The following is a 27,007-nucleotide window of genomic DNA, read 5'->3' on the forward strand; positions in this document are numbered from 1 at the left end:
ATGCAATTATTTTCCTCTAGTATTTGCATGGTTTCATTTTTAACATTGAGATCCCTAATGCATTTGGAGTATATAGTGAGATACAGGCCTAATTTTCTTTTTCCAAATGGCTACTCATTTGTCACAGCATCATTTATTAAAAATTCCACTAGTCTATTCTATGAGTCTATTTGCCTATTCACGTGCCAGTACCACATAGTTTTAATTACTGAGGTTTTATAGTACGTTTTAATGTTTTGTGGGGCTTTTTCAGTGTTTTCTTGGCAATTTTTGAATATTGACTTTTTCCATATTGAGTATCAACTTTCAATATTGAGTATCTCGTTCATGTTTCTATTAGAATTACCCTCAATTTATAATGAGGCAATTAACCAGGTAAAATGGAAATAACTAGTGAATCTGAGTAAAGAGTATATGGATATTTCTTGCACTATTCCTTCAACTTCTAAGTTTGAAATCATACCAAAATAAAATGGTATGAAAAACAAATTAATAGAGCAAAAAGAATGCTTATACATGTTTCTCTTGAATCATTCACATTTTCTTCTGATGTCTGTGATTATTCATAACATCTAAATGTTTATAAATTCTCTAAGAAACATATCTCCACCATTTTATTTTAATCTACTCTATTATCACCTATCAATTTGCTTCAAATCTCTATTGCTATAAGTAAGAAAAGTGTGTTCCTTCCTCAAAAAGGTCTCCTTCCATTTTTTTGGCCAAGAAGCATCACATAACAATTAACTGTCTTGTGAATTCTGATCAAATTCTAGAAAAATAGTTAAATGGAGAGAGTACTATTCAGTATTCTCTTAATTCCAACAGATGAGGTTCCTTTCTGAACTCTGTAAAGGTACCTAACTCTCACAGCTCCTCTTTAGGGGGCAGGGAGAGAAAACATTCTTGCCATCTCCTATGCTGGAGGTACTTGCTTACCTTTGGTAGTTCCTTTTTCACAATGCTAAGCCATACTTTCCTGCGACGAGCATTAAGCTGCTCAATAGACAAGTGCTTCTTCTTGATGCCAGGAGGAGGTGCATCATGAGAGAACTTGGCAAAGACTTTGGTCTGGTGGTGGTGGCGACGAGGGGATTCTTCGGAGGAAAGTTCTTCATCCCTTCGCCTTTTTTTCTTCACTTTTTTCAACTTAGCTGTCAAGGAAACAGATTCTCAGAAGGTTGTATTTCTTCCCTTCCACAGAAGACAGCCACAAAAACAACCTTTTCACATGAAGAAAATTCAAGGTTCTTTCCTCATTCCCCCTGAGCCTGGCAACATTTATCCCTTTATCTATTTAGGCTCATGAATATTCCAAAAGGAAGACCTCACTACCTTGGAAAAGAACACTGGATACTCCCCGTGTTTACATGAAAGAGAAACAGAATAAAACCTAAGAACTGAACTCCTTTGGAAGCCAACAACAGGAAAGGACGTTTATGAAGTTTCATGGACTCAAATAATGGTCAAAAGGAAGGAAACGTTTCTAGTTGGTGGAAAGGTACGGTTACTAAAGAGAAGCAACAGAGAAAGAAAAAAATGCATTAACTGATATGACACTAAGACCTGTGAAGAGAAAATCACACATCAAACAAAAACCTAATTCGACGGGGAGGGTGTAGAGAAGGAGAAAACAGATGAACAAGAGAATGTGGGAGAAAGAAGGCAAGAAGACTGAAAAGAGTCTTTCTGAGTAGAGTTCATACCTTTCGGGGGATAAAATCTGCCTTATACAGATAGTTTAAAACTTTCCCATTCTATTTCCTTCCTCATTTCCAGCTGCTTAGAGCTCAGTAATAGAAGAAAGGACAGTTCTTGGCAAACTTGCAAACAAACATTACAGAACATCATCAGGAGGCGATCTACTTTAAATCACCACATACAGCAACAATTGTAACTTATTCCAAACACTTTAGGTTATTCTTCATACTTCCCTGTGCATAACCAAGTTCTTCCTTTCAGAGAACATTTTCAACATTTGAAGAGTATGTACAAGAAAAAAGGAATAAACTAATTAGCTTAAAGCTTTGGCTAGAAATCTGTAGTTCTTATGTCTTAATAACTCTAGAAAACATTATAAACCAAATACAAAATAAGGTTAATACTACTTACTACTAATTAGGGGAGACTGGGGTTTTTCAGATAGAGCAAATTTCTATTACATGGATTATGTTCAAAGTCCAAATGCACCAGCAGGCCATGCACAATCCTGAAATTAAGAATGAGTAAATGTGGAAGACAGGTCAATATGCTCACCTTTAAGCTTCTTTTCCTCCTTGAATTTCTTTTTTTTGGGTCCAAGTAGGTGCCGTTGTTGCTCATAGAAAGGGTCATATGTGGAGAGCAGGCCTGCACTGTAATATTGGTATTGCTGCAACTGAAGCAGGCAAAAACAGTGATGCTTAGAATGGCCTGTCTATTCTACGGCACAACCTTCAAATCATCTTTACTACAGAAAGTTAAGCCAAAGAAAAACCATAGCTCCTAAATATGGTATTCTTCCCACAAAGAGACCAATAAAGATCTAGTATATCAATGTGAATTATTTCCCTAACTTCAAAACAAAATGGGGTCACTGGTTATGCACATGGTAGGCTGCTAGAAATAAGAAAGGAAAATGGTTTATGATTCTGAATCCCCACCAGAATATTCACTTAGTCCTGACACATATTTGAGAGATGTAATTCATTGCAGAAAGGTCTCCTCTTGGAATTCATCAACAAAAAATAAACCAACTTCTACTACCTAAGGTTTCTGATGCCTGCTATTCTGCCTTTAGACATATGTGGTTCAAATAGTCCCCAGGCACCCCAATTCTCCAATCTTTCAAGTCTTTTCTCTTTTCATCTCCACTAAGAGAGTCTGACAATATTATAGATAGTGCTTATGTTGCTAGAATTCTAACATATAAATAATCTATTTTTCTGTCCAGGGAGTAGTTAATCCTTTCAAACATCTCATTTAAACTGACCTCCAGAACTTGCATTTTGTCTCACTTAGCACTAATGAATAAACATGAATATAAATTTAAATTAGGTAGTCCACTGTTGAATCTCATTCTTGGATTATAGCCAAATGAGTTGTCCAAGGACAGTAACTAGGATAGACGAGTGACATGGAAAACTACTACAAAGTCCTCTGTCAAAAGTCAAAATTAAATGAGCATGCATCGAGTTGTATACTTAAAATCTGTGGCTTTTCCCATATGCATGTTTTACTTCAATTAAAAAAAGATGAAAGAAAGTGATGTCAGCATCATGGCAGAGTGAGTTGTTCCCTTTGTCTCTCCCCTCTAGGTTACAACTAAACAGACATTCATTAACCAACAGAGGATTCCCTATACAGCACAACAGGACACCTGAGAGATCCACGCAGTCATACAACTGACAGTGAGTGAAGTGGATCCCCAGATAGCAGTGGAACTAGGTGAGTGGGCCTGGACCCCTCCTCCCCACTGGCAGCAACAATCCAGGTTGTGGGTCCTCACATAGCAGCTGGTGCGACTATGAGACAAGGTAGAGACAGCCCAGCCTGCACAGCAACACTTTCAGAGTGGCACTCTGGCCCAGGGGAGCACCCACCATGCCATGACAGCCCCACTGGTGGGAACACTCCCCACCAAGTGGCAACAGCTCAGCCCCAGGGAGGAGCCCCAACCACCAAGCACAACAGCTCAGCTGAACCGCCAGGAGCTGAGCTGGCCTGTACTCAAAAGAAGGCACCCCTCTGCTCCTGCCTAGCGTAGCAGCTCAGCAGTCCCTCCTGCAGGAGAGTAACCTGCCAGGGGAGCAGAGAGGTCTCACCCGTGCATGTGTGCGTGAACTGCCAAGTGGCTGTGGCCAGTGTGCAAATACAGAGCAGCCCTACTGGCATAATGTTCAGCAGACAGGGCAGGAGCAGAAAACACAGCTCCTGTCCCCTCCCCAGTGGTGGCAGGTGGAATCTGTAACCTAATACTACCACAAATGTGCCAGCAAAGGATCAATTCATCAAACACCATGAAGAATTATGGTAACGTTTCAAAGTAGAAGGAAAATGACAAGCCTCCAGAAACCAATCCTGAACTCACAGAAATTTGCAATCTAAATGACGGAGAATTCAAAATAGCTGTCATAAAGAAACTCAATGAGTTACAAGAAAACTCAGGAAGACAGTTCAATGAGCTCAGGAATAAAATTAATGAGCAGATGGAATACTTCACCAAAGAGACTGAAACTCGAACCAAACAAAGAGGAATTCTGGATATGAACACAATTAGAGATAAAAAATAACCTCCAAGCCATAGAAAATAGAGCTGATGCTATGGAGGACACCATTAGTGATTTAGAGGATAGAAATATAGAAATGCTTCAGGCAGAGGAGAGAGAACTAAGATTAAAAAAAAAATGAAGAAATTCTTTGAAAGATATCCGACTCAATTAGGAAAAGCAATGTAAGGATTATATAGGTATTCCAGAGGGAGAAAGGAGTAGAGAGCTTGTTCAAAGAAGTAACAGCTGAGAAATTCCCAAACCTGGAGAAGGAACTAGACTTACAAGTACATGAAGTCAACAGAACTTCTAATTATATCACTGGAAAAATATCTTATCCAAGGCATATACTATTAAAACTGGCAAAAGTTAATGACAAAGAAACTGTATTAAGGGCAGCAAGGTAGAAGAAAATGACCTACAAAGGAACTCCTGTCAGGCTTTCAGCAGATTTCTCAGCAGAAACCTTACACGCTAGGAGAGAACAGATATTCAAAATACTGAAAGACAAAAACTTTCAGCAAAACTATCCTTCAGATACAATGGAGAAATAAAAGCTTTCCCAGATAAACAAAAGCTGAGGGAGTTCATTGCCCTAGGCCTGCCTTACAAGAAACGTCAAAAGGAACCCTCCTATCTGAAACTAAAAAGCAAAGGTGTAAAAACCTTGAGCAAGGAGATAAATAGACAGACACAATCAGAAAAGTGCAGCTCTACATCAGAAGAGGTTAGTAAACAATTATGACATAAAAGATAAAGGGAAGGAAAGCATCAAAAATAACTAAAAACGCTTCAGTTTAGTCACAAACTCACAACACAAAAAGGCCAATCTGTGACAACAATAACTCAGAAGGAGAAGAGAAAAGGGATGGAACCTGCTTAGGCTAATGGAGATGAGGCTATCAGAAAATGGACTATCTCATCTATGAGATCTTTTATACAAAACTCATAGTAACCACTAAACAAAAAACAAAGAGCAGAGCCACACATCATAAATAAAGAGAAAACTATCACAGAAAACAACCAAACTGAAATGGCAGTCAGAAATACAAGAGAAAAGAAACAATGGAAATATAGAACAACCAGAAAACAGGAGATAAAATGGCAGTATTAAACCTTCATATATCAATGATCACTCTAAATATAAATAGATCAAATTCTCCAATCAAAAGACTCAGAGTGTCTAGATGGATTAAAAAACAAGACCCAACCTTATGCTGCCTCCAGGAAACACAGCACTAAAGACAAACATGGGCTCAGAGTGAAGGGATGGAAGATGATACTGCAAGCAAATGGGAAGCAAAAGAAAGCAGGTGTTACCATAGCTATGTCAGAGAAAGCAGACTTCAAGATAAAAAAGACAATGAGAGACAAAAAGGGGACGATATAATGATAAAAGAGACATTGCACCGAGAGGATAAATGCTTCTGAATACATATGCACCTAACACAGGAGCATCAAAATATATAAAGCAACTGTTAACAGACATAAAGGCAGAAAATGACAACAATACAATAAGAGTAGGAGACCTCAACACCCCACTTACATCAATGGCTAGATCACCCAGACAAAGTCAACAAGAAAACAATGGCCTTAAATGAAACACTAGACCAGATGGACTTAATAGATATATACATAGAACATTCCATCCCCAAACAGCAGAATACACATTCTTCTCAAGTGCACATGGAACATTCTCAAAGACAGACCATGTGCTGGGAGACAAGGTAAGCCTCAATAAATTTAAGAAGACTGAAATCATATCAAGCATCTTTTCTGACCACAATGCTACGAAACTAGAAATCAACTACAATAAAAAGGCTGGGAAAGTCACAAATATGTGGACACCAAAGAACATGCTATTGAACAACTACTGAATCAATGAAGAAACCAAGAAATACCTGGAGACAAATGAAAATGATGACACCACATACCAACTCTTACGGGATGCAGCAAAAGGGGTACTAAGAGGGAAATTTAAAGCAATACAGGCCTACCTCAAAAAATAAGAAAAATCTCAAATAAGTAATCTTAAACTACACCTAAAAGAACTAGAAAAAGAAGAACAAAGCCTCAAGTCAACAGGAGGGAAATAATAAAAACTAGAGCAGAAATAAATAAAATAGAGATTAAAAAAACAACAGAAAGGATCAATGAAACTAAGAGCTGATTCTTTAAGAAGATAAACAAAATTGACAAGCCCTTAGCCAAACTTACTAAGAAAAAAAAAGAGAAGGCTCAAATAAACAAAATTAAAAATGAAAGAGGAGAAATTACAATGGATACCACAGAAATACAAAGGATTATAAGAGAATAAAATGAAAAACTATATGCCAACCAACTGGATAACCCAGAAGAAATGGATAAATTCTTAGACTCACACAACCTCCCAAAACTGAATTAAGAAGAAACAGAGAATCTGAATAGACCAACCACAAGTAAACAGATTGAAACAGTAATCAAAAATCTCCCAAAAGGGCCAGACCCAGTGGCCTAGTGGTTAAGTTCAGCATGTTCCGTTTTAGAGGCCAGGGTTTACTTCCCAGGCGCAGACCTACACCATTTGTCTGTTAGCAGCCATGCTGTGGCAGAGGCTCACATTAAAAAAAGAAGAAAAAAAAAAAAGAGAGAGAAGACGATTGGCAACAGATGTTAGCTCAGGGAGAACCTTCCTCAGCAAAAAAATATCTGCCAAAAAACAAAAAAGTCCAGGACCAGATGGTTTCTCTGGAGAATTCTACCAAACACTCAAAGAAGATTTAACACCTATCCTTCTCAAACTATTCCAAAAAATTGAAGAAGACAGAATGCTTCCTAACTCATTCTATGAGGCCAACGTTACCCTGGTGCTAAAATCAAACAAGGACAACACAAAGAAGGAAAATTACAGGCCAGTATTGCTGATGAATATAAATGCAAAAATCCTTAACAAAATATTGGCAAATCCCATACAGCAATAGATCAAAAGGATCAAACACCATGATTATGTGGGATTTATATCAGAGACACAGTGATGGTTCAATATCCACAAATCCATCAATGTGATATACCACATTAACAAAGTAAGGAATAAAAATCACATGATCATGTTAATAGATGCAGAGAAAACATCTGACAAGATCCAACATCTATTTATGATAAAAACTCTCAATAAAATGGGCATAGAAGGAAAATATCTCAACATAATAATGGCCATATATGACAAACTCACAGCCAACAACATACTTAATGGTGAAAAACTGAAAGCCATCCCTCTTGAGAACAGGAACAAGACGGGTGCCTACGCTTGCCACTCCTATTCAACACAGTACTGGAGGTTCTGGCCAAAGCAATTAGGCAAGAAAAAGAAATAAAAGGAATCCAAATTGAAAGGAAGAAGTGAAACTCTCGCTGTTTGAGGACAACATGATCCTATATATAGAAAACCCTAAAGAATCCACTAGAAAACTATTAGAAATAATCAACAAGTACAGCAAAGTCACAGGGTACAAAATCAACTTAGAAAAATCAGTTGCATTTCTATATACTAATAAACTAACAGAAAGAGAACTCAAGAATACAATCCCGTTTACAAACACAACAAAAAGAAGAAAGTATCTAGGAATAAACTTAACCAAGGAAGTGAAAGACCTATACACCAAAAACTATAAGACATTACTGAAAGAAATCGAAGAAGACATAAAGAAATACAAAGATATTGCATGCTCATGGACTGGAAGAATAAACATAATGAAGTCGTCCATATTACCTAAAGCTATCTACAGATTCAATGTAATCTCAATCCAAATCCCAACAACATTCTTTATGGAAATAGAACAAAGAATACTAGAATTTATATGGAACAACAAAAGACTCCAAATAGTCAAAGCAGTCCTGAGAAACAAGAACAAAGCTAGAGGCATCACAATCCATGACTTCATAATATACTACAAAGCTATAGTAACAAAACAGCATGGTACTGGCACAAAAATAGACACACAGATCAATGGAAGTGAATCGAGAGCCCAGAAATAAAACCACACACCCATGCACAGCAAAGCTTCAACAAAGGAGCCAAGAATATACACTGGAGAAAGGAAATTCACTTCAACAAACGGTGTTGGAAAAACTGGACAGCCACATGCAAAAGAATGAAAGTAGACCACTATCTTACACCATACAGAAAAATTAACTCAAAATGGATTAAAGACTTGAATGTTAGATTGGAAACCATAAAACTCCTAAAGGAAAATGTAGGCAGTACAATCTCTGATATTGGTCTTAGGAGGATCTTTTTGAATACCATATCTACTCAGGCAAGGGAGACAAAAGAAAAAGTAAACAAATAGGACTACATCAGACTAAAAAGCTTCTGCTGGGCAAAGGAAACCATGAACAAAACAAAAAGACAACCACCAACTGGGAGGAAATACTTGCAAATCATATATCTGACAAGGGGTTAATTTCCAAAATATATAAACAACTCATACAACTCAACAACAACAAAACAACCCAATCTAAAAATGGGCAGAAGTTATGAACACTTTTCCAAAGATATACAGGGCCAACAGGCACATGAAAAGATGTTCAACATCACTAATTATTAGGGAAATGAAAATCAAAACTACAATATCACCTTATGCCTGTCAGAATGGCTATAATCACTGAGACAAAAAATAACAAATGCTGGAAAGGATATGGAGAAAAGGGAACCCTCATACACAGCTGGTGGGAATGCTGATTGGTGCAGCCACCATGGAAGAGAGTATGGAAATTTCTCAAAAAATTAAAAATAGAAATACCATACAATGCAGCTACCCTACTACTGGGTATTTATCCAAAGAACATGAAATCAACAATATAAAGAGATCTATACACCCCTATGTTCACTGCAGCATTATTCACAATAGCCAAGATGTGGAAACAACCCAAATGCCCATTAACAGATGAATAAAGATGTATGTACAGACAATGCAATACTCCTCAGCCATAAAAAAACAAAACCGTCCCATTTGCAACAACATAGATGGATCTTGAGGGTATTATGTTAAGTGAAATAAGCCAGACAGAGAAAGACAAATGTATGATTTCACTCATATGTGGAAGATAAACAAACACATGGATTAAAAGAATAGATTAGTGGTTACCAGAGGGGAAGCAGGTGCAGTAGTGGGCGAAAGGAGTAGAGGGGCGTATATGTATGGTGACAGATAAAAATTAGATTATTGGTGGTGAGCACAATACAGTCTATACAGAAACTGATACATAATAATGTACACCTGAAATTACAGTGTTATAAACCAATATGACCTCAATAAAATAATTTTTTAAAAAAAAAACCAAGAGGCCAGCCCACTGGCCTAATGGTTTAGTTCATGTGCTCTGCTTCAGTGGCCCAGGATTCGTGGGTTCAGATCCCAGGCGTGGACCTACACACCATTCATCAAGCCATGCTGTTGCGGTGTCCCATGTATAAAGCAGAGGAAGACTGGCATAAATGTCAGCTCGGCGACAATCTTCCTCAAGCAAAAAGAGGAAGACCAGCAGTTGGCTCAATCTTCCTCACCTCCCCCCACCCCCAAACAAGACCAAATATTTCAAGCAGCAAGTGCCTTATCACTGTACTTTAAGAAGGAACTCCATGTCTAAATCAAAGCAGTTGGGTATCTTCTACAGGTTTATAACCTTCACCTTATTATTCAAAGCTTTCTGAACTAACTTCGCACCTTAACTAATGGCTGGAAAGTTTTTAGGTCTTCAAATCTACCATTGTTCATTATGTACAAACTGCCACACTTATGAGAAAAATCAGATGGCTTTGGTAACAGCGTTTGAATAGTTGAACTATCATCAATCTAATGTTAGTCTATGAAGAAAGGGAGTTTTTCCAACATAGGAACACTTTCAAAGAGCAAGTGCATTAAAAAGCAACCACTAGAATTTAAAGTGGTACAGCTGCTTTGTAAAACAGTCTAGTAATTCCTCAAAAGGGTTAAGCATGGGGAACGGCTCGGTGGGACAGCAGTTAGGTTTGCACCCTCTGCTTCAGTGGCTCAGGGTTTGCGGGTTTGGATGCCAGGCACAGACCTAGCATCGCTCATCAAGCTGTGCTGTGGCAGCATCCCACATAAAATACAGGAAGATTGCCACAAGACGATAGCTCGGCAACAATCTTCCTCAGCAAAAAGAGGAAGATTGGCAACAGATGTTAGCTCAGGGCCAATCTTCCTCACACACTCTCACACACACACAAAAGAGTAAGCATAGAGTTACTCTAGGACCCAGCAACTCTTTTCCTAGATATATACCCAAGAGAAATGAAAATATACACCCACACCAAAAACTTGTATGCAAATCTTCATTGCAGCATTATTTATAATAGCCAAAAAGTGGAAACTCACTATTCATAACCATGATTCATAATAGGCAAAAAGTAGAAACAATCCAATTAGTTCATTAACTGATGCATGGATAAACAATATGTGGTATGTCCATATAATGAAATATCATTTGGCAATAAAAACAAATGAAGTAGTGATGCATGCTACAACATGAATGAATCTTGAAAACATTATGCTAAGTGAGAGAAGCTAGACACAAAGGACCACATGTTGTTCAGTTAGTATGATACGTCTAGAATAGGCACATTTATAGAGACAAATGGACTGGTGGCTGTCTGGGGCTGAGGAGAATGGAGAGAATGAGGGGCAACAGCTAAGGGGAGTGGGGTTTCTTTTTGGGACAAGAAAATGTTCTGGAATAGTGAAGATAGTCACATAACTCTATGAATATACCAAAAATCATTGAATTGTGCACTTTAAGAGGCTGAAACTCTTTTGGTATGTGAAATATATTTCAATAAAGCTGTTATTAGAGCAATCACCACCGCTATCTGAATATAAAGTTAGAATGATGTATCATCAATGAATATAAAGCAGAGAGTAAATACCCAGCATGAAGGTCTGAGATTTCTCTCGAAATTCTCACCTCCTTGTCTTTACTATACTTATTCTGATGAAGTTTCTTGTATTTGTGCAGTCGCAACATGTTATGAAGTTCTTCTCTGCTGAGATTGAGTTCTTCTTCCTCTTCTTCTTCATCATTGTCTTCACTCTGAGAATCTGCCTCACTAGACTCATCACTTAGCAGAATGCTCTGAAAAAGAGAGGAAATGGAAATGCAACCTCTGCTATGAAGCAGTTCCTCCATAATCCAAGCATTTTTTCCAGATCCCCAAACAATGACAAAAACAGCTGGAGGACAGTCATTCCAGTTTCCCTTATACTATTCTTTACGAATTCAACTGAAAAACACCACCAATTAAACCTAGTGGGCACAAATTAAAGAGCACTGATATAGGGGAAATGCTGTAAGCAGCAACAAGGCTAGATTTCACTAAGGACTTACAATAATATAAGATATTTTAACTAAACATCAAATACCAATGCAAAACAACTAAACAAAACAAAAACACTACTTAGAGGGTACAAAGGAAAATAGAAAGCAAGCTGTGACAGCTAATGAAGAAGAAACAACCCCAAAATCCATTAATTGATGAATGGATAAACAAAATGTGTTATTATCCAGGTAATGAATTAATCAGCCATAAAAAGGAATGAAGTACTGATACGTGCCACAACATGAATGAACCTTGAAAACATTACACTAAGTGAAAGAAGCCAGACAAAAAAGGCAACATATTGTATGATTCTGTTTATATGAAATGTCCAGAATGGGCAAACCCATAGAGACAGAAAACAGATTAGTGGTTGCCAGGGCCTGGAGGAAGTAGAGAATGGGGAGTGACTGCTTTTGGGTATAGTGTTTCTTTTTGGAGTGATAAAAATGTTCCAGAACTACAAAAGTTATCTATCTGACAAAGGGTTAATCTCCATAATATACAAAGAACTCACACAACTCAACAATAAAAAAATCAAACAACCCGATTACAAAATGGGCAGGGGACATGAACAGACATTTCTCCAAAGAAGATACACAGATGGCTAATAGACACATGAAAAGATGCTCATCATCACTAATCATTAGGGAAATGCAAATCAAAACTACACTAAGATATCACCTTACACCTGTTAGAATGGCAAAAATATCCAAAACCAAGTGATGAAAAGGGAACCCTCATACACTGTTGGTGGGAATGCAAACTGGTGCAGCCACTATGGAAAACAGTATGGAGATTCCTCAAAAAGTTAAGAATAGAAATACCTTATGACCCAGCCATCCCACTACTGGGTATCTATCCCAAGAACCTGAAATCAGCAATCCCAAAAGTTCCACGCACCCCTATGTTCATCGCAGCATTATTCACAATAGCCAAGTCATGGAACCAACCTAAGTGCCCAGCAATTGATGATTGGATAAAGAAGGTGTGGTATATATACACAATGGAATACTACTCAGCCATAAAAAAGGACAAAGTCGTCCCATTCACAACAACATGGATAGACCTTGAGGGTATTATGTTGAGTGAAATAAGCCAGACAGAGAAAGACGAACTCTGTATGACTCCACTCACAGATGGTAGTTAACATATGGACAAAGAGAACTGATCGGTGGTTGCCAGGGGAAAGGGGGGTGGGGGAGGGCACTAGGGGTGAAGTAGTGTACCTACAACAAGACTAATAATGATGTACAACTGTAATTTCACAAGGAGGTTAACTTTCATAACCTTAATTAAAAAAAAATCTTTTCCCTACCAAAAAAAAAAAAAAGTTCCAGAATTAGATAGTGGTGACAGCTGGACAACCTTTATGAATATACTAAATATGGCATGTGAATTACATTTCAATTTTTTAAAATGTGATGGCTAAACACAAAGATTTCTGCATTCCTAACGTAAAGCCTCATTGATATAAAGCAAATCAGGTGTTTTACACGTGAGCCTTTTAAAGGGCCTGGTGATAATAATGAAAGAGTACCTTTAAACACGCCAATGGCTTACCACTGTAACAAGAGTAAAACACAAACTCCTTCACATGGTGTACAAGGTCCTACACGATCAGGCTCTCTAATCTCATCTTGTCCCATGCCCTCACTCACTGTACTCCAGCCACATCAGCCTCTTCCTTCCCCAAACATACCCCAGTGAGTTGGTTCCTTTCTCAGGACTTCTGCAGTTGTTCCTTCTAATTGAAATGCTCTTATCTTAAACCTTCAGATAGTTCTCTCTGATCATTCATAAATCAGTTGAGAAGTTATCTCTTTAAAGAAGCCATATTTATTTATTTGTTTACAGGCTTACACATCTCCTCCCTCCATGAGAATGTACATTCCATAGGGCAGGAACCCTGTCTATCTACAACAGTATCTGGTACACAGGATGCATTCAATTAACATTTATTGAGGGGCCGGCCCGATGGTCGAGTGGTTAAGTTCGTGCGTGCAATGTCTTGGCGGCCCGAGGTTTCACCAGTTTGAATCCTGGGAGCAGACATAGCACCACTCATCAGGCCACGCTGAGGCAGCATCCCACATGCCACAACCAGAAGGACCCAAACTAAAAATACACAACTTTGTACCAGGGGCTTTGGGAGAAAAAGGAAAAATTAAAAAATCTTAAAAAAAAAACCCCAAAAACATTTGTTGAATGAATGAACTACTCAAAGACTGATGAAGAGTAGATTAATAATCCTGAGTACAATGTGACCCAGTGAGGGCAAGGATCTTATGCGATACACTGTTGTATTCCTTCACTCCACAAAGTGCTTTATTCTCAAAAATGTTTGCTAAAATGAACTTCCTTGAGTCCTCCAGATTTTTCTTTATAATCGTTTCAAAAAACCACACCCAGAATAAAAGATTCATCTAGAAAAATCTCTCCAACGTGCCAGAATGAGTCAATAACTTTCCTTTCTAATTGTAATTTTAGTAGGTTATTTGAATTGTAAACATTCTGCCTATCTCTTACCTTTAGCCACTTTCTGCTTTTCTTCAATTTAGAGAAGTTATATAAATTCCCTTTGTCAGATTTCGATTCTGTGTAAAGAAACATAAAGAAGAAAAAAAATGAAAGGATGACTTCCCCAAAGAATCAAGAGTCCAAAGACGGATTTCATACCACACTGACCTGACTGTAGAACTCCATTCAGTGAGTATGTGTTTAACATTCCGGAATTGCTTGCTCCAGAAGTTTCACCAAGCAATGAATTTGGAGGTTCTTCCTTAACTTGTATTAAGGGATCCCCAGACTGGGGCAATAAAGGATTACTGTCATCCAGTCCATCTTCACTTTCATCACTATAAATTGAAGAATGATAAATCCACAATCACAGTTGACCCAGCAAAATACTGTAATTTATGGTTAGTAGACTGAACACTTTACATAAGAAATTGATCTTCTGAAAAAGTTGTGTTTTACTTCAAAGAAAGAAGAAAAAAATATCACACATACCAAAAATCACAAAATACTTTAACCCTAAAATCTACAGGAATAATAAGAATGAAAAATGTGGTCAAACATTATATTGGGAAGATGGAACAGCATACCTAGAAATATTCCTGTTGAAGATGGCAGACGTTTGCCGCAGGAAATGGTCCAGCCGGAGGGCCCTCTCCAGGCACTGAAGATAGAGGGGCTTTGCCAGCTCACTACAGCCGCCATCGTCCCCGGCACCCAACTCCGAGGCCATAGAACAAATCTGTCTTCATGCACAAGGATCTCTGATTGCACGGCTGCAGAACGGAGATAAGTAGTGAAAGATGAAAAGACCATTCATTCTCCCTTTGTCTTGCCTGCTTGCTATCAATGTTAAGAGAAATCAGACCTTCTAGAACACAAGACAAGAAGATAGCTCTCTACAGAAAAATCATGATAAAACTCTCATTAAGGTTTGCCTTCTAATGCAAAGGCAGAAGTCAAAAGGATGAGAAGAGCATCAAAATATAGAAATACAGTCACATGTCAAAATGAAAATTCATATTATACTTTCTTGAAATAGTACCTTAAAATGTATACCCATTTCTCTTTCACCCTACAATTAATAGCTACTTGGAAATCTATACCACAAGCTTACTATTGTACACCTACCTCATAGAGGTGCACTTCTCCACATCACCTCCAAAACAGCTGCTCCCTTTTTCATTCTGTATTTACATTAATACATATGTATGAGGCATTCTATTTACAAGGGAACAGATATATTGGCAGAGTATTCTACAATCCTTAGTAAACATGCCATAAAGTATAAGATTTAGAAATGACTTAGAAAACAGGAGCAAAGAGAATAAAAGTGAATATGAGAAACATAGGTATAGCCTGAGCATTCTCTTTGGTACCTTATGTTGTTAAAGACAATGTTAGTCAGAATGTCTTCACTAGAGAAACAATCAATATAACAACCTTCCCCCCACCTGTCTTTCATGTAACATGTTCCGCCTTACAGCTTGCTATCTTTAAAGAGTTAAGCGGTTAAGCCAGGATCCAACACAGTCATGCGCTGCAAAACATTTTGGTCAATGACAGACCACACATACAACTGTGGTCCCATAAGACTAGTACCAGATAGCCTAGGTGTGCAGTAGGCTATACCACCTAGGGTTTACGTAAGTACACTCTATGATGTTTGCACAATGACAAAATCGCCTAACGACGCATTTCTCAGAATGCATAAAGAGTAAAACGTACCTCTGTCGTTAAGCAACTCACGACTGTGATGAGATAACATTGAGCAATTAGACCACCATCTGACATATAGCGAGCATTTGATGTATGGTCAATTATTTTTCAAAAGTTCATAATTTAACAAACTAAGGTGTAAGCTTTAAAGGAAACCAGGACATCTTTACCTTGCATTGTCTTCTTTTTATTAAGTTTTTGAGTTTCCTAATATAATCTTTCTACTTAAAAGAATGTTAAAAATTCCCCCCCTAATTGATCTATAGATTCAACATAATCTCTAATAAAATCCCAACAGGCTTCTTCCTCTTCTTCTTTTTTTTTTTTCCCAGAAATTGACAAACTGATTCTTAAATATCTACAGAAACACAAAGGAATCAGAATAGCCAAAATAATTTTGAAAAAGAGAGTTGAATGACTTACACTTCCTGACTCTAAAACATATTATAAAGCTACAGTAATCAGGACAGTGTGGTATTGGCATAAGGATAATCACATAGACCAATGGGACAGACCTGAGAATCCAGAAACAAACCCTTACATTTATGGTCAGCTAATTTTCAATGAAGCTACCAAGGCAATTTCAACAGAGGAAAGGACAGCCTTTTCAACAAATTGCGCTGGACAACTGGATATCCACATAGAAAAAGATGAATTTAAACCTTTACCACACATCATGCACAAAAAATAACTCAAAATGGATCAGAGACCTAAGAATAAAACCACAAACCATATAACTTCTACAAGAAAACACAGAAGAAAATCTTCATGACCTTGATTAAGCAAAAAGTCTTTAGATATGGCACCAAAAGCACAATCCATAAAAAAAACCCTGACAAACTGGACCATCAAAATCTAAACCTTTGCACTTCAAAAGATACCATTAAGAAAATGAAGACAAGCCACAGACTAGGAGAAAAATATCTGCAAGTCATACATTTGATAAAGAACTTGTATACACAATATAAGAACTATTACAACTCAATAAGACAACTCAATCAAAAAATGGGCAAAGACTTTGAATAGACATTTCACCAAAGAAGATAGACAAATGGCTAAGAGACACATGAATATGCTCAACATCAAAAAATACAAGTTAAAATTACAGCAAGATACCACTTTATACCCACTAGAATGGCTATAATAAAAAAAGATAGATAATAACAATTGCTGGGAAGGATATAGAGAAACTGAAACCCTTATACATTGCTAGTAAAAATGTAAAATATTACAGTCACTATAAAAAAATTTGGCAGTTTCTTAAAAATTTGAATATAAAGTTACCGTATGACCCAGCACTTGCACTCCTAGTTGTCTAACTCAAGAGAAATAAAAACATATGTCCACCCAAAGCCTTTTTTTTTTTTTTGAGGAAGATTAGCCCTGAGCTAACTACTGCCATTCCTCCTCTTTTTGCTGAGGAAGACTAGCCCTGAGCTAACATCCATGCCCATCTTCCTCTACTTTATACGTGGGACGCCTACCACAGGATGGCTTTTGCCAAGTGGTGCCATGTCTGCACCTGGGATCCAAAGTGGCAAACCCCGGGCCGCTGAGAAGCAGAATGTGCGAACTTAACCGCTGCACCACTGGGCTGGCCCCCATCCAAAGCCTTTTATGTGAATATTCACAGCGGTATTATTCATAATAATCAAAAAGTGAAACAATCCAAACGTCCATCAACTGGTTAATGGATAAACAAAATGTGGCATAGCCACACAATGGAATACTATTCAGGCAATAAAAATGAATAAACAATTGATACACGCAACTTGAATGGACCTCAAAAATGTTATGCTAAGTAAAAAAAAGCCAGATACAAAAGACCACATATTATATGATTTCACTTATATGAAATATCCAGAAAAGGAAACCTATAGAGATGGAAAGTAGATTAGTGGTTGGTTGGGGGTGCAAAGGGGGACTGACTGTAAATGGGTACAGGAGATCTGTTTTAGGGGAATTGAAAATGTTTCCACATTGTGGTGATGGGTGCACAATTCTGTAAATTTACTAAAAATCATTGAACTGTCCATTTAAATGAGATGAATTTCATGGTATGTAAAATATCAGTCTTGGTAACACTTAAAGAAAAGATAATGTTAAACAATACCTTTTAAAAGATTTCACTAAGTTCTACTTTTCAAAGTGAGACCTAACATGTACCCACTCCAGAAGATGTCAGAGAAACTTGGTTTTAAAAATACAGCAAAACTCTCTTAGAGAATACATACAATTTGTCTTGAGACATGTACATACAAATTAAAGCATACAAAACTGCCACTTGGCTCCTCCTAAGGTTTTATTACAAAATAATTGATCTCATGCTCTACTTATTTTGGCTGAGAATGAAAATTATCATTAATTTTATTCACACCTACTTAAGGAGGTGTGAAGGTATGACTACAAAGTAATACTGCATAATTCAAAAAGAACTAGCCATTTAAAAAGATAATTCCTCAGTAACTAGGCTGTATATGAACATGAAGTCAAAACCAATTTGTCCAGGAAAGATCAGTCACTTCTAAGGTCTCACGGCGCTCACATATGCCTCCTTGTGACACCCAGTACACATCAATCCTGTAGTCAGATTCTCCTAGAATCACCTTTGTAGCACATCCCCAAGATGGCTGAAATGGCAACCATGACATACTCCCTTATTTCCACACGGCTAAAAGGAGGGGCTACAAGCATGAAGTTCTTGACCTATCTCCACAAGAAGTCATCTTATGACGATATCTAGACTCAAGGAATATTTTTAAAGTGTTCAATTAGATGATTTTTATTGTGGTAAAATATGTGTAACATAAATTACCATTTTAATCATTTTGAGGTGTACAGTTCAGGAGCATTAAGTTCATTCACACTGTTGTGCCAAACATCACCACCATCCTCAATTATTTTTTTAATTGCCTTTAAGACTGGTGGCCTCTCTTTTCAACCCAGACACCCTAGCTAGTCTGTTAAAAGCTGCTACTCTAACCTGTATTTTCATCTACTACATTTGTCTTTCTCTCATTCTCTACAGGAAAATTACAGGGCCATGCTAACCTGACCCACCAGTTGTTATCCAACTTCAACACAGCACATGACATTTCTCAACAACTCTTTTACTCACCTCTTATCAATTGTTTCTCATTCTCTACAAAGACTATTTCAAACATTTTCCCTCTTCCTCAAAATACTGAACTCATTCCCCTTCACCTCTGGAGGGCCTGTGGAGCAAATCTCTCTCTTCTTTTTTATTCCACTGTTGCTCAGTTTTCCTCTTATTCTTTGTGGCATCTGAGTCACAAATACAAGTCAACTTTATCAGTCTACATTTGTAACTCTTCAGTTACGGTCACTCTGCCGGCTGGTGCAAAGATATCACTCCTTCAGGGGCAGTCCCGTGACCGAGTGGTAAGTTCACGCGCTCCACTTTGGCAGCCCAGGGTTTCGCCGGTTAAGATCCTAGGTGTGGACACAGCACCGCTCATCAGGCAATGCTGAGGCAGTGTCCCATATGGCACAACTGGAGGGATGTACAACTAGAATATACAACTATGTACTGAGGGCCTTTGGGGTAAAGGAGAAAAAAAAAGATACAACTACTTCATTATGTTATCTACTGTGTGTCATGCCCACACATTCACATCTTAACATACATATTATGTTATTATAAGGTACTTTATGTTTTTTCAATATATCATAAATAGGGCATCATACTGCTTTTACAATTTATTATATATATAATATTTTTAATATAAAAGAAGAGTTGGGTCTGAAAAGGTTTAGAAAATCACTCTCTCTCTGATCACTGTTTATCAGAATGAACGAACATAAGTCAACTTTGCTGATCAATTCTTGCTTCTGGATAGTTTCCATCTCTTTGAGAACTTCTTAGAATATTCCTTCCTTTACCTCCTTGATTGAAATTTCTTTATTCTAAATGTGGAGTCTACCAAAGTTCTCTCATCCATCCTTACCCCTGAGAAAAATCTCATCTACTACCAGGACTTCAATTAATACTGGTATATGGGTGACTCTCTGGCCACCACTTTACAAAATACACAATCCACATTTCTAGATGCTTGTTGGATCTTCCACACTTGATATACCACTAGCCCCACCAAACTCAAAACTTCTCATCTGCCCCTATACCAGCTAGTTCATCTGTCTTTCCTATTTATACAACAGTTATTCAGACTCAAAATCTGTGAATAATTTTTTATATTCCCCTCTACTTCTCTCTTTACACCCAATCAGTCTCAATGTCTAGTTAATTCTTCCTTCGGGATGATGTCTGGAATCTGTCCTTTCCTTCCTATTATTAATGTTCCCATTTAAGTTCTTATTATCTCACACCTAGAATAGTGCTTCCTAATTTGGCTTCCCCCTCCAGGTTCTTCTCACTCTAATCCATCCTCACAGCTACTGCCAGGTCGGTATTCCCAAAACATCACTCAGATTATGTTGTTATCCCTCAGCAGCTTTCCAAAATTCAATAAAGTCTAAATTCCTCAGCCCAAAATTCAAAGACCTTTATCATCTGGTTTCAAGTCACCTTTCCAATTTAATCTTTTACTGCTTCCCTATATACTCCACACAAATTAAGAATGCCCTGAAGATGTCTCTTAACTTTCTGTCAGACCCATTTCAATCTTCAAGTGAAGATCTCTTTAAAATTCATCTGACCACAGGCTCATACTGCCATTTCAAAGGATGGAAGCACTATTAATATATGCTGTCAGAGCAATTCACCATTGATTGACCTGGTCCATACCCTGAACTCTGGCTCTTTAATCCTGGGTATTCTGTAACTGGACTCTGATCATACTCCAGCTCCCCTGACTAGAGCTTGATATCCACAGTAAAGTGTTTGCTTCCAAAACCTACTTACGTATATCAGACTTCCCTACATGTGTCTACGTGTGATCCTGGACTGACTGCTTTGCACTCTCTAGTTACTGCTATGTCTTTATGGATGCTGTTTTGCCCTTGTCCTATGAAAATGTCTCTATAAGAAAAGTCTTACCAAGTTGAAATAAAATCCTTCAAAGACGAGATGAAATACCCTGTCCCAGGAAATACTTTCAGATTATTCCTCGCTAAGACTATGCTCTCTCTTCTATGAACTTCTAAATGATTATTTATAGAAAACATGGCACTTAAATGATCTTGTAGTCTACTTACTGTATACATGGCTTGCATGATCTTCCTTACTAAACTATAAACTATTTGAGCAAAGAGTCCCTGTCTCATGAATCTATTTGGTTCTGATATTCACAAATGACCATACTAACTTACTTTTTTATGCACAGTCTTAAATATCAAGGCTACAAAACTCTAGTTCTGATGTTACATTCTAGATAAAGACAAACAGTAGACAATGACCAGAGGTCTCTACTCCCATCCTGGACACATGATTTGGGGACAAACATTTAAATAAAACAAATCACAAGATATAAAAGTCAGGTAACAGAAACTTAAGCAGAATGGGTTCAATTATTCATTAATCACCCTTGCTGAATAAGGACAGGAGAATGCATAAACTGAATATCTTTCAGGCAATCCTCCATAAAAACCATCTCTCAGACAAGCTTTATATAAATACCAGGAGGTGAGAGATCAAGCTGTTACTTCTACACATGAACCTGAAGGACACCTGCACCAAGTGCCAATTCTTACCTAAGAATAGAATTTTCACCTTCATCCAAATGAAAAGCCTAACAGAGACATCTACTTGGAGAGAAAAACATCCTATCTCTGGATGGAGATGAGCTAAGAGGCACTGTCCAAATGGTAGCCTAGGGTCCAGCCCTGTGGCCCAGTGGTTAAGTTCAGCACGCTCCACTTTGGCGGCCCAGCTTCAGTTCCCTGGCACGGATGTACACCACCTGTCAGCATCCATGCAGAGGTAGGGGCCCACGTACAAAATAGAGGAAGATTGGCACATATGTTAGCTCAGCAACAATCTTCCTCAAGCAAAAAAAAAGAGGAAAGGGGCTGGCCCAGTGACCTAGTGGTTAAGCTCGTGCATTCCACTCAGCGACCCAGGGTTTGCAGGTTCAGATCCCTGGTGTGGACCCTACACACTGCTCATCAAGCCATGCTGTGGTGGTGTCCCACATACAAAATAGATGAAGGTTGGCACAGATGTTAGCTCACGGACAATCTTCCTCAAGAAAAAAGAGGAAGATTGGCAACAGATGTTAGCTCAGGGCCAATCTTCCTCCAGAAAAAAAAACGTAGCCTAATCTAACAAACAGTTTTTAGTCTAGTTTGGTTTTTACAATTTTTTTATTTTTAAAAAGGGAGGGGGGTGACTTTGAATTTTCCCAACAGCAATGGTAAGAACATGATAGATAATGACCACCTCATAAAGTTTACAATTACAATGATGGCCATAAGGCATCTATCCTAAGACCTACGTATTTCCATACTCAACTCTATTTTCGTTTCTGATTTCTCTTTATAGATGCTGCCTGAAATTAGTTTCATACCAATCATTTAGAGAAGCATTCTCAAAGTTTGCTTCTCTGAATACTAACTAGCTCAAGATATTAACAAATGTCCACTAACACTAAAAATATTAAAGCATCAAAGTTAGACCTAAGAGTTTTTAGTCTTCAATAGGCTAATGTACTACTAGTTCCTCTCACATGAACACTAGAGTAACATTTCATTCACTCAGCCACTCAATTGCTAAACTCTAAGTGCAGTGTAGAAAAAGGTATTTCCTTCAGAGAATTCAGTTTAATAGAGGAGGTAAAACTTGAACATAAATTATTACAATAGTGCACATGGGAAGTCACTTAAGAGATGTACAGATAAAGTACCATGGAGTTCAGGAAAAAATGCTTACTTATTGAGTTGTTAGACCATGTCACATGTTATATGAGGGATCTGTAACTCCTACTGACAGGCTTATTTACAAATATTTATATCTTTGATGAGGAAACAGCAGGTTGGGATATGGAAGATCCTTCTAGGTATGTATGACCAAAAGAACAGAAAATGAAAAGTCTGATGAATATGATCATATAACATTTAATGCTTCCAACTTCCGACAAAGAAAAGCCCTGGCCAAATGGCTCCACTGGTGAATTTTACCAAACATTTAAAGTAGAATCGATACCAATCCTTTACAAACTCTTCCAAATAACAGAAGAGGAAAGCACACTTGCTACCTTATTCTGTGAGGCCGACATTATCCTGATTCCAAAACTAGGCAAGGACATCACAAGAAAACTATAGATTAATATCCCTTATAATATAGACAAAAAACAAGTGAATCCAGCAACATATAAAAAGGATTATACACAATGACCAAGTAAAATTTATCCTAGAGATGCACATTTGGTGTAACATCTGCAAATCAATGTACTATATACCACATTAATACAACAAAGGATAAAACCCACTTGATCATCTCAATAGACAACAGAAAAATGATTTGACAAAATCCAACACCATTTCAAACTAAAAACACTCAACAAACTAGGAACAAAAGGGCACTCTCTCAATCTGATAAAAGGCATCTATGAAAAATTCACAGCCAACAACATATCTAATGGTGAAAGACGGAATGCGATCCCCCTTAATACCAGGAACAAGACAAGGTTGTCTGCTTTCACAACTTCTATTCAAAATTGTACTGAAAGTTCTACCCAGGGTAATCAGGGGCAAAAAAAAAAAAAAAGAAAGAAAGAAAAGGTATCCAGATTGGAAAGAAAGAAGTAAAACTATCTCTCTATATAGATAACATGATCTTGTGTATAGACAGATAGATAATCCCAAGGAATGCACTAAAAAAATGATTAGAACTAACAAGCTCAGTAATCTTGTAAGGTACAAGATCAATACACGAAAATCAAGTATACTTCTATACACTAGCAATGAACAATCTGAAAACGAAATTAAGAAAATAACTCCATTTACGATAGCATCAAAAAGAACAAAATATTTAGGAATAAATTTAACCAAAGAACTGTGAGACTTATATACTGAAAACAACAAGACATGTCAAAAGAAGTTAAAGAACTAAATAAATGAAAAGACATCCCATAGTTCATGGATCAAATGATTTAATATTTTTAAGATGGCAATGATACACAGATTAAATGTAATGCCTATTAAAATCCAAGCTGACTTTTTTGCAGAAATAGACAAGCTGATTCTAAAAGTCATATGGAAATGAAAGGGACCTTGGATAACCAAAATGATCTTGGAAGTGAAGAACAAAATCGGAGGACTCATACTTTCAACTTCAAAACTTACTACGTAACAGCAGTAGTGAAGATGTGTAGTACTGACATAAGGCTAGACATACAGATCAATGGAAGGGAATTGAGAGTCCGGAAATAAACCTTTACATTCAGAGTCAACTGATTTCCAACAAGCGTGTCAAGATAATTCAGTGGGCGAAAGGACAGTCTTTTCAACAAATGGTGCTGTGACAACCCAATAGCCACATGCAAAAGAATAAAGTTGGACCTCTTCTTTATACTATACCTAAAAATTTACTCAAAAGAGATCACAGACCTAAATTTAAGAGCTAAAACTATAAGACTCTTAGAAGAAAACATATGGGTAAATCTTCATGACCTTGAACGAGGTAATTGTTTCTTAGATATTACACCAACAGCAAAAGTAACGAAAGAAAAAATAAATAAATTGGACTTCATCAAAATTATCTTTAGTGCTGTAAATAATACTATCAAGAACTGAAAACCCACAAATGGGAGAAAATATCTGCAAGTCATATATCTGATACGGGACTGACATCCAGAATACATTTTTTAAAACTCACTAATAAGTAATTTGCCAATTTTTAAATAGGCAAAGGATATGGATAGACATTTCTCCACAGAAGATATACCAATGGCTAACAAGTACATGAAAAGATGCTCTAACATCATTAGCCATCAGGGAAATCCCAATCAAAATCAGAATGAGACACTGTTTAGCACTCACTAGTATGATTAAAATAAAAAAGATAGATAATAACAAGTGTTAACAAAGATATGGAGGACCTGGAACCTTCATCTACTGCTGGTGGGAATGTAAAATGGTACAGCCATTTCGGAAAAGTTTGGTAGTTCCTAAAAAGACTTACCATATAACCCAGCAATTCCACTTCTAGGTATACCCAAGAGAAAGTTTTTTGTCCACAAAAAACTTAGACATGAATCTTCCCAGGAGTCATCACAATAGCCAAAAGGTGGAAACAATCCAAATGTCAACAGATGAATGGATAAACAAAATGTGGTATACCCATACAATGGAATTTACTTGGCAATAGAAAGGAATGGAATACCGATAGATGCTACAACATAGATGAACCTTGAAAACATTATGCTAAGTAAACAAGCCAGTCAACAAAGGCTTCATATTGTATGATTCCATTTATATGAAATATCCAGAAAAGGTAACTCCACAGAAACAGAAAACAGACTAGTGGTTGCATGGGACAGGGGTTTGGGGGGAGGGGTTTCTTTTTGGGCTGATGAAAACGTTTTAAACTTAGACTATGGTGATTGTTGCAACTCTGTGAATATGCTAAACCAATGAACATACTAAACCATATACACTTTACATGGGTGAATTTTATAGACTGAGAATTATATTTCAATAAACATATTAAAATGTATCATTTCTGCACAGGAAAAACACTGAAAAACAGTTAAAAAGTAAATGATAAACTGTGAAAAATATCTGCAAGACTTTATAAATTTAAATCTCATATACTGGTTTCTTACAAAATTCTAGCAGTAGTATAATACCTTTAGCACACAGAATCCACCAATAATTTTCTGTTTAAAGAGACTGTTACTATTATTATATTATATTACTTTGGTCCCATAAGGAACCAAAGGCTTACACATGTTGAGTAACTTGCTCAAGGTCATACATTAATAGGGAATGTGACTTTGAATCCAGATAATCTGACTCCTGAGCCCTCACCTTTAACCACTATACTGTAAGATTTAAAACTGTCTGGAAAGTTACATCTCAAAGAACTGAGGGTGTTTATTTCTTGGAATTGGACTAAGAGGAACGTCTACTTTCTATTTTTTAATGTCAATATTTTTCAAAATTCTTACCATGTATGTATTACTTTTAAAATGAAAAAGTTGCAAAGATTTTGAAATAAGGTATAATTTATATATACTGAAATGCACAGATATTAAATATACAGTTTGATGAGTTTTGACATATGCACATATCTGTATAATTCACATCCCTATTCAGATATATCAATAGCTCATTATCAAGCCAGCCCTGATGGCCTACTGGCTAAAGTTTGGCACTCCCTTCTTTGGCGGCCTGGGTTTGGTTCCCAGCTATGGAACCAGACCACTCGTCTGTCAATAGCCATGCTGTGGCGGCAGCTCACAAAGAAGAATCAGAAGAACTTACAACTACATACAACTATGTACTGGGGCTTTGAGCGGGGGAAAGGAAGAAATAAAGGAGGAAGACTGGTAACAGATGTTAGCTTAGGGTAAATCTTCCCCTGCAAAAGAAAAAGAAAGAATAGCTCATTATCCCAGGAAGTTCTCTCCAGCTTGTGCTTCTTCCAAGTCAATTCTTATCTCTTGCCCTACAGGCAGTCACTGTTCTGATTTCTTTTACCACAGATTAATTTTGTATGCTCTAGAGATTAGTATAAAGGGAATTATACTGCACACACAATTTTGTGTCTGGACTCTTTTTTCTATGGCATGTTTTAAGATTCACTCATGTTAGTGCATATATCAGTAGTTCACTCCTTTTTGTTGCTAAATTGAATTCCATTATAAGAATGAATATAACCACAATTTATTCATTTACCTGTTGATGGATATTTGGGTTTTCATTTATCTTTGGGTAAATTCCTGGAATGGAACTGCTAGGCCATAGGTAGGTATATGTTTAACCTATTAAGAAATCACCAAACAATTTTCCAAAATGGTTCTACTATTTTGCACTCCTACCAACAATGAATAAGAGTTGTAGTTGCTTCCCATCTGTGCCAACACTTGGTGTTATAATAGTATTTCCCTGCAGTTTTAATTTGCACATCCCTAATGACTGAAGTTGAGCACCTTTTTACATGCTTATTGGCCATTTGTATAACTTCTTTTGTGAAATGTCTGTTAAAGTTTTTGACCACATTTGA

At 37.2% G+C, this 27,007-nt stretch overlaps 1 protein-coding gene across 3 annotated transcripts in view; it reads right to left on the reverse strand.

Moving 5' to 3' along the window:
* The window catches only part of INO80 (INO80 complex ATPase subunit), a 126,984-nt gene that overhangs the window by 86,267 nt on the left and 13,710 nt on the right, over window positions 1-27,007 (reverse strand). For 2 of the 3 annotated variants that reach the window (XM_046653906.1, XM_046653904.1), the window contains exons 2-7: window positions 14,733-14,918; window positions 14,314-14,483; window positions 14,155-14,222; window positions 11,217-11,384; window positions 2,257-2,377; window positions 940-1,154 (exon numbers count right to left, since the gene is read on the reverse strand). In XM_046653906.1, coding sequence (XP_046509862.1) covers window positions 940-1,154; window positions 2,257-2,377; window positions 11,217-11,384; window positions 14,155-14,222; window positions 14,314-14,483; window positions 14,733-14,875 — 885 coding nt within the window. In that variant the 5' untranslated portion in view covers window positions 14,876-14,918. Of the gene's footprint in view, window positions 1-939; window positions 1,155-2,256; window positions 2,378-11,216; window positions 11,385-14,154; window positions 14,223-14,313; window positions 14,484-14,732; window positions 14,919-18,979; window positions 19,095-27,007 lie in introns of those variants that run through there. The other variant, XM_046653905.1, reaches the window with a different exon arrangement.

Source organism: Equus quagga, chromosome 2 (assembly GCF_021613505.1).
Source record: "Equus quagga isolate Etosha38 chromosome 2, UCLA_HA_Equagga_1.0, whole genome shotgun sequence".
In the NCBI taxonomy this organism is placed as follows: domain Eukaryota; kingdom Metazoa; phylum Chordata; class Mammalia; order Perissodactyla; family Equidae; genus Equus; species Equus quagga.